At 32.4% G+C, this 9551-nt stretch overlaps 1 protein-coding gene across 1 annotated transcript; it reads right to left on the bottom strand.

Annotated features, from left to right (window-relative positions):
* Positions 1-4071: 4071 nt before the first annotated feature.
* Positions 4072-8656, bottom strand: LOC114756181 (uncharacterized). Its single transcript, XM_028945131.1, has 5 exons — positions 8396-8656; positions 7368-7731; positions 7132-7202; positions 4542-4640; positions 4072-4453 (listed from the first exon to the last, which is right to left on the bottom strand). Exons 1-5 carry the CDS (start codon positions 8654-8656, stop codon positions 4355-4357), a joined length of 894 nt encoding a protein of 297 aa, XP_028800964.1. The 3' UTR covers positions 4072-4354.
* Between the last annotated feature and the right edge of the window lie 895 nt (positions 8657-9551).

The following is a 9551-nucleotide window of genomic DNA, read 5'->3' as shown; positions in this document are numbered from 1 at the left end:
TCAAAAGTTCATCGCTCATTTAGGGATAACTTATCCCTTTTACTTGCATTTATAATTTATAATTAATTCTTTTTTTGTATTTTACCATTCCATCTATACACTAACCATTTCCATACATCATCATATTTAGTCTTGCATGCCACCAACATCATTTAGCATCACATAACATTAATAGCTTATTCTTATCATACATTGGTATACAAATTACATAATGTAATGTCATGCATTTTTCTCAATTTTTTCCCTCTTTCCCTTGCTTTCACTTCATGCATCATATTGCTTGCTTTTAACACCTACTAGGATTGATTAAGGGAGGGTGAGATTTGAGAGAATCTCAGTAACAAACAATTACCTGTGTGTATGCAATACTAATGCTTGGGTAATGACATGCTTGGTTACGAGCTGTCATGCTTTTATGCTTATAAAATAACATGCTCTGATGCTCAATGTTTTATTCACATATGGCTATAAAATATATAAGAAATAAAGCAGCATTCAATCTTTCATAATCTAAATGATCATCAAGAACATCGACACACAAGCATACATATCAAGCACATAATAAGGGTAAGTTCACTACCTTATGTCTTTGAGCCTTTCTCTAGATCTCTTTGCCCCTTTTGCTTCCAACTATTAAAATTGCTTATTCGACCTTTACTATTCCTCTTCCTTGATGTCTCATGGCCCTAGATGCATCAACACATCATTGCTATTTATTCATTAGAGCCATGGTAACCAATAACATCAACATTTTGTTCTCCTCAAATCATGTTAGCTTCTAACTTTTGAGCTTGATTTTCAATATTTCTAAAATTAATCCCACATGCTATTCCCCCATAATTTTACAAGTAAAATTCATTTACAAGATCAAAATTATCAAAATCTAACTCTTTCCCCTAGAACCAGCTTTGGTCAAGCACATATGGTTTTAGGGTTCAAAATTCCATTTTCAATTCTAATGCTTCCAAACTTGGTTTCTCACTTTTACCCTACACAAGTTGTTATTCTAAACTCAATAAAAGTATTAAAATCATCAAAATCCAACCTTAACATGAACCCTAAGTAGGGTTCAAAAATTTTTTTTTGCAAACTTATCACAAAACCACTTGATTCCTGCTCATTTCAAGCCTTTAAATATTATTCTAACATAAATTTCATCATCCCCTTAACTCATAAATTTTGTGCATGTCCTTTTAGGGCTTCAAGCTCCTACAACTTTGCATAGAATGAGAGGGAGTGATATTTATAAAAAATTTATTTAAATCCTAGCCCTTGATCTTGTGTGTGTGGCTTGATCTTGGCCATCCATTTAGGAAATGTTTGGATGAAACCAAATCATGGTTTGGAAAATAGCTTCTGAAGAATAGATTCTTGGGAGAATAGATTTTATAAAAAATAGATTTTGTGAAAAAGTGATTTTCATAAAGTGAGAGTGTTTGAATAGTTATTATTAGAAGCACTTTTTATATGTGCAAATTACTAAAAAGGGTATAAGTTAATATGATAATAACATAAAATATAGATTTTATAATATATTTTAATTTAAAGGACTAAAATTGTTAATAATATATTTTTTACTAATATAATTAATAATATATAAGAAAATATAATTAATAAATATGTGTATATATATTTATAAAATATGAGATTAAAAATGGTTTGTAAAAAATGAATATTTTTTACTAACAAAAAAAATATTATTTTATTTTAAAGATTATACATATGAAATACCATGATATTTTTGACAAAATTAAATAAGCACACATAAAACAATTTGTTACTTATTATAGTAATTAATAATAAACACAACACACACACACACACACACACACATATATATATGATTCTCTCAGGCTCTCTCTTGTGCTGCATCTGAAACAATGAAGACAAGAGATGAATAATTGGGGAGGGGTATCTACGTTTGGGCAAAAAAAAAAAAAGCACATGTCCCATGAAGGTTTTGAAACTCTCTCTTTTTTTCCCAAAAACAGAAAATTTTTGTTTCTACCAAAACCATGGTTTTGGTTTTTTTCTTGTGTTTGGCTTAATTTTTGCCCAAACCATGGTTTGGACAGTTACCCAAACAGGGCCTTAATCTCTTTGGTTATGTGTCCCTTAGCTTCTTGATTCTTGTCACCTAACCCTCTTAAATGTTCCCTTCATTCAATAAAAGTGTCACCTCATGGGACACATCACATGTTACCTATTAGATGTGAAGAAAGTATAATATATTATTACATGATTCTATTCTTTCAAACTTAACCCTTAACAAAATGTATTAGTCCATTCATGTCCCCTTCTCAAATTTACCTTAAAATAGGGAGGAATTCGTGCTCCATCATATCCTTAGCTATTCCTCTATCTATTTTATGATTTTATGTCATATCGAGTACTTTTTCAGGCCCTAACTTATCTAGTGACTTTGGGGCATGTTTTGGTACCATTTTTTTTATCATAATTTACTTCACATGGCTTTATATAACATACCTAGAGAGAGAGTGATGCTCTTCTCTTGTTCTTCTATTAAAACATTTAATAATATTTATTTCAGAGTAAACTTGACCAAATTCTCTCTATCGATCCATAACTCTGAGAATTTGTCTCTTGGTACTAATACTATCTTTTCATCATGGGGAATTTGTATAATTTTTCTCAAGTCAAAAGTCAACACATAAACAGTTTATTTTGATTTTTCCTAGATAGTGTATAAATAGGCTTTAAATTCTGTTAAAGCCAACCTCTTCTATTCTTGGGACATAATCATTTTTAAAACCTGTTATAATTCATCAAGTATCATTTTTCATTTTTATCTAATTATTTAAGGCCTCCTCATATTTTAAATAATCTAATTTTGGCTAATATTCATACTTGGTCAAAACCCTGGGAATTTCATCAACTTGTTTCAGGGGTATTTTCATCTATTTTTTTGAAATTTTCTGAGATTTTTCTAGAATTTTCGGGTATAATTTCCATCATTACCCTTTTCTGCTAAAAACTTTCTGAATTTACAATTAAATCCCAGCTCAGATTTAACCTTAGGAATTATCTCACTGAGGTTCCAAGTACAACCTTTGACCTTTAATCATCTCCAATTCTCATACTTGAGTCTTTGAGACTTTATTGAATTCTCTAACTTGCCTTTCTTGTGGTTTCAAAAAACTCTTACTATGTAGTTTGGTCTTTGAGAATCCTCCTATTTTTCCAAAGAACTTCTACAACTCCTACTAAAAAAAGTCTAATCGTCTGTCCATTTCAGACTAATTCTGGTAATTCTAAACCCAAAATATAACGTTACACTTTTAATTGTCAACATACACTTCAAAAAAAGTGATAGCAGTTTAGTAACTAAATAAATGAAATATGTTACAATGAAGTCCCTTAAAACTTCAAATTAATTTGACAATTTTGAAGAACAAATTGTATTTATTTATTTTGGATAAAACCTTCATGTAATTTTCCCTTAATCCACAGGTAAAATACTTCGATGAAGTAGTTGATAGTTAGACTCTTTTCTCAATTTGGAAATTAAGGAAAATTTTAAAACTTAATTAAAAGCAATTATAACAGACCGGCTTAACTTGATATAAAAATTAAAATTAAAATTATTAAATGAACAAAATACATAAATTTATTTAACAGCCATCCTCCCTTCCAGCCTCCAGGACCCGTACAAACGCTGAACTCAACGGCGAAGGGCCAGCTAAGGCCCTTCTTAACTTGTTAAAAACTGTGAAACGCCACTATAGAAAAGCGAATTACCACAGCATTAGATGAAATTAATATGGAGAAAGTTCTGAATTCGTTTCCACTTCGCTTTTGAAGAGTAGCGACCCAAATCAACCATTCCCCAATCCTCCGGTACCCGGCAATTGGCAAACATACATCCGCCCCAGGAACCACGTAGAGGAATGTGATATAATTTCTAAAATTTAATTTCAAGAAATGCTAATGCAAACTAAATTTGTCAAAAATATTATTCATGCAATGAGAACCTTGATTTTAATCATAATAATAACTACTCAATCTGATGAAACATATCGCTATCTATTACCCAAAAAAAGAAACATATCGTTATCTACAATAACCAAAAACTACTCCACATTAATACAAATTACTTGTAACATATTACAGTATATCATTTTATTTCCAATTTATCCATAGAAATTTAATTCAATTCAATCCATTTTTATCTAGTCAAATTACAACTACTGTACCATACACAGGAAAAAATCTAGTTACCTTATATGATGGTATTAAAATTACAAAACGCCATACTGTACTAAGATTTCCTTTTCCCAGCATCTCCTCATCCAGCTAGTGCAATTCATCCTGTAGTTATGCAGCCGAACCCTCATTACTTAATTTTTTGCTGTTCTAATTTCTCCAGTAAGGCTGCCTTGTCATCATCCGGAAGAGAATTGAACATGAACACGGACTTGTCACCAATGTCATCCTTCATACAAAACCAGGGTCAATGTTATGAATTTTTGGTATGGAACGTTTTCCGAGAAATCTTCAGCCAAAGACTAAATTAAAATTACTTTGACTGGTTGAGTAAACTTCCTCCCAGCAAATATCACAAAAAGGACCATCCATGCAGCAAGTAGAGCAAGTTTAACTTCATTATCCATTAAGCCAGTCTGCAAATTTAGAGGTGAAAAATAGCAGTCTAACGCACACAACACACAAGGCATCACAATTTATTATTCCAGATACACATACAACATGAATTACTGATTCAGGGCTAGTTAGTTTAATACTAACCCCGGTCCTTAATATAAAAGCTAGTTTGACATTTTTTTGGTCCTAAATATAGGACCTCAATCCACTTTGCTCCCATATTTATCCATTTTTTCCAAAGTAGTCATTTCAATAGTTACAAATGTTAATAATTCCATCAAATAGTAGTTCTAGCTAATACACATGATTAGCATGGGTATTCTATGGAAGATTAACACCTATTTATTACAAATAACTAACTTAACAAACTTTATTAATCTACTCAAATTAATCAATTAGCTCTTATATTAAGAATCAGAGATAGTATTAAGACAAAAAAGATTTTTGGTAAGGTAAACATGATACAACTATCAGAGCAAGAGTAAGCATAGCGCCTATTGAAGAGAAAATGATCGAACATCATTTGAGGACATGTGCAAAGGGCAAAAAAAGACCAAAGAAAACGCTCAATAAGATCATTGAATGAGATCTTCTAGTCAATAACATATCTAAAGACTTGGATGTTGATAGAGCACAACAGCACTGTGCGATCCTCATAGCCGACTCCACCTAATGGGATAAGAGTTGTTCTTGTTGTTGTAAACATGATGCAACCATCACTTATGTAATCTTGTTTTGATAGATCAATTGGATTACCTTTTTCAAATAGTCACTTTCTTGAAAAAGCTAATTAAATACCTTATCAAAATATGTTGAAAACGGGCTTTTCAAATTATCCATATTATGGTTGTTTCATCTTAAACAAACTGGCCCCTTATTTACTGAAAGAAAAAATGCTTCTATTTATTTGATTACTAGTAGAAAAGTCATAATTAGAGCCCATGTGGTCGTTAATTGACAATCTAAATTAACCCAAATGTTATCCTCCCATAAATGGCTTTGCCTAACCTCTCAAGACTTAGTTAGATGACAAAGATCAGCCAAGACAATATTATTTGAAAGAAAATAGCGGGTAGGCTCGAATCAATTATTAGGCCATAAGGTCTTTAGTTGGCCCTAGATCATGTTTTATTGTTAATCTTGTACTCCCTTTTTGAAAACCCCCCCCCCCCCAAAAAAAAAAAGACTTCCCCCAATCCTAAATGTAGGAGCTAGTTAAGAGTTTGTTTTGGTCTTAAATACAAGATTTTAATCACCTCTGTCTCCTATATTTACTATGGTTTTTTGTTTTTTGTTTTGTTTTTTTTTTTTTTAAAAACACAAACTACCTTAACGGGCAGATTCTTGTACGATGTATAAGCTATGTGGACAATACTCCAATATCAATAGTTAAAGGGAGGGGTATTTTTAAAAAAGTCATACACATTTTACAAATAAACAACTTACCTAATTTTCTTAATATCTGTGGATTAGAAACTAACTCCTATGTTTGGAACTAGTGGGAAAGTTATTTACGTGGATAGAACTAAGATGATTAGACAGAAGAAATACCGGAAATTAATGCTCAGTGACTTGCAGAAATCAGTGAGAATATGGATAAAAACCAAAACCAAAAAAAAAAAAAAAAAAATTAAAAAGAAAATATTCTCTTGCTTTTGAGAGGCTACTAAGCTTGAGACGACCAGGTTGAATTCTGCTCTCCGCTCTCAGCTCATGCTTCGTGATATATATAACAGCAACCTTCAGTCTCACTTCCCTAGTCCACACTTGCTTCTGTTAGTTACTCATTAATTCTGTCATTCCCCCTCCCATGACATCACACTACTAGTCCAAAGTGACTTATGTTCAAATTTCTTCTTTCACCTCGCATATGATTTCACCTCTTGATTCCAGATATCGGAATAACAGCCCTGGACCCATGAGTCTGTTAAATAGCCATAGCTTTGCCTAAAGCAATGAATCATTTTGATTGCGAAAATTTTATTATGAAACTAAATTCAGAGGCTTTATCTTTAGAAGATAGAATAAGGAGAGAAGCGACCTTATAGGAGCACATATCAATAACCCATGCTCACTACTGACTTTGCAAGAGCAAAAACGGACTAGCGGAATAGGAAAAACTAGAGCCAAAAAGATGTTGAAAAAGACATCAAAGTCACAGGACAGCAAGAACTCAATATAGCTAGAGGCATAAGAAGCTAATTGCTACTGATTTTTCTCTAGTGCAAAAGTACCAGTTTGAATGAGAGGAAAATGAATTTCATGCAGTTAAGCCTTAGTTGGCAATGAAATATTAACTAAATCAGCATACAATTGGGAGCTATGGAGTCGTTTTTCACATCTAACACCAAAAACAATGCAGTTAATATAATCTTTCCTAATAAATATATATTCTGACGAGGAAAAGACGAAGTTGTTTAATCATCTCACCAAACCACATCATTTGTTAAAGCAGACAATCAACTAACCACACTTTGAGATAAATAATTACAGATGTAAAGAGAAGAATACCAGATGGCCAAGAAGAACAGTAGGTATAACAAATGTCAGAAGTCCAGCTTCCAGCTTGCCATAGCACAATCCTGTTCAGAGATAACAATATCATTTTCGGGGAAACTGTCAACAATGAAGCTTAAATGTCTTCTACTCTCACTCCTTTGTATCCTTGATAATGATAATTAATCAGACAACTTGGAAAATAAACACATAAATCCAGAGGTAATTGAAGAAAATAGATGATACATTACCTTCCTTGAAGACTAGTCCAGTCAAGGCAGCAAACAAAGGACCAACAAGCCAGACAGTTGAAGGATTATCAAGAATACAATGTATCAAACTTTGATTAGCTGGTTGAGCAACGGCTATGTAGGTTGCGCATGATCCAAGAATGCCAAGCACCCACAGTGCTTGTAGAGTGCGCTTTATTTCAGACACATATATGTGAATCAATAAGAGAGATAAGCCTAACCCACAAGACCCAGCAACATACAAATAATCATGATTCTGCTTGATAGTGGAACTTAGTAACGAATCATCAGGCAAAAAGGCTGCAGATGCAGCAAGTACAAATGATGAAGCAGCTATCACTAATCCTGATCTGTACAAAATCACCTGCCATAGAAAGCAAGGTCTCAGTGAAAAGGCTGAAAATTGCCCACATTGCACAGGTAACAAATTACATGACATAGGATATGAGTAGTTCCAACCAAGCCTAAACAAGTTTGGTCCAGAAGAAAACAATCATTAGCCTACAAAAGAATGAGCAAAAGACAAAAAGATTCCTCCCAAAACAATGTGGCAGCATCGAAACCAAACCGAACAGGATAGTATTTATGATATCTCCCGTGCAATGATGCAGGAAGCAAGCAGCAAGAAATTGGACTAAATTTACGCATGATAGTTCAAGGGCTTAAATGCATGCTTATACCAGCCTCTGAATCACGTTATACTCGATCTTCATTGATCAACTAACTATAAACCAGAATAGACTTACGCAAAAAAAAAAAAAAAAAAAAAAAACGAAGAAGAAGATAATATCGAATGGGGAAAATATAGAATCGATATGGCAATTGATTGAAACTTTCAACTCCTGTCACTAACAAATTTATAAAGATTACCATATGATACAGTGTTAAATATAGCAGTACATTTATGCATCAAGATCACTGAAGTCTCTACTAGAAAACCTAAGCAGAGAGAAACTAAAATAAGGAATAGAAAAGGGCATGTGAAGTGATGTGGCAAGTAAAATTATAAACACGGACAGGCAGAGCACCTCTCGAATGTCGGATTTGTCCACGGTCCATGGCCCGTAAAGCCCTTGATAAACTACTGAATTATCGAAGGACCTACGATTGTTTTGTCCCACAGCTTTACACCGTACCGACCCAACGGAAAACGAAAGTCTACCGGTTCTACTTTTGCAGGGTGAAGAAGACTGCCACCATGTACGGTGTCCTGCTTGCGGTTTCCAAGGTGAAACGGTGACCGCCGGCCTCACTGCAGTCGCACTACTACTCAACGCTTGGGATGCCATGGGCGATTGTCATTTTGGTTTTCCATTTGCGCGCATTTAATATTTTCTAATTTCTCACGTGAAAATAATGACTATAAATTTTATAAATTTTGACAGAAACTTTGGTAACGAGAATAAAAAATAAATGGTAAAAATTCATATTAAAATTTAAAAAGTAATTTCTTATTATATAAGATTAGACAATATTATATAAGTGGGATTGAGAAATACCATATCATCTCATGGTATTTCTCATATGAATATATGTAATCTCAAGTAGTAAGTAATCACACATACTAAACATTCTTTTAACGTATTTTTTTAATTTCGATGACAATTCTTACTCCCTTTTTTAATGTTTCAGATTAAACAGAACCTTTGTTGTTTTTTGTGAAAATTTTGATAGAAACTTTTCAAGGGGATGATATTAGGATTAACTATTGAAAAAAAAAAAGTCACAAGTTTAAAAAAAGGAAAAATTAGAATAAAAGACCGAGAAAAATACTTGGGAAAAAAAATGAAAATATCCTCCAAAATACTAATGGATAAATTGGAGTAGATAAATTTTAAAATTTCAAATCAAAGCCCTTGCACTATTTTGGAATTTTAAAATATTATAAAATGACAACACTGTCTTTATTCCCAATGACTACTTTTATATAGTTATTAACTACTTTTATTTTCAAAGTTTCAATGATTACTTTTATGTAACTATTAACTACACAAGAGTAGTAAATAACTAAACAAAAAGTAGTTACTAGATCTCTAATAATACTTGATGTATTTTTTGAATTTTTGAAACAAAAATAGTCAGTAACAAAAGTAAAGTAGTTAGTAGCTAAATGAGAGTAGTCACCAAAATTTTAAAATGAAAGTAGTCAAGTACAATACTAGTACTATAGTAGTCAATAGCTAA

This window comes from Neltuma alba, unplaced genomic scaffold (assembly GCF_004799145.2).
Source record: "Neltuma alba isolate B1F8T4 unplaced genomic scaffold, ASM479914v2 tig00000201_pilon, whole genome shotgun sequence".
In the NCBI taxonomy this organism is placed as follows: Eukaryota; Viridiplantae; Streptophyta; class Magnoliopsida; order Fabales; family Fabaceae; genus Neltuma; species Neltuma alba.
This window is presented reverse-complemented; position numbering and strand designations above follow the sequence as displayed.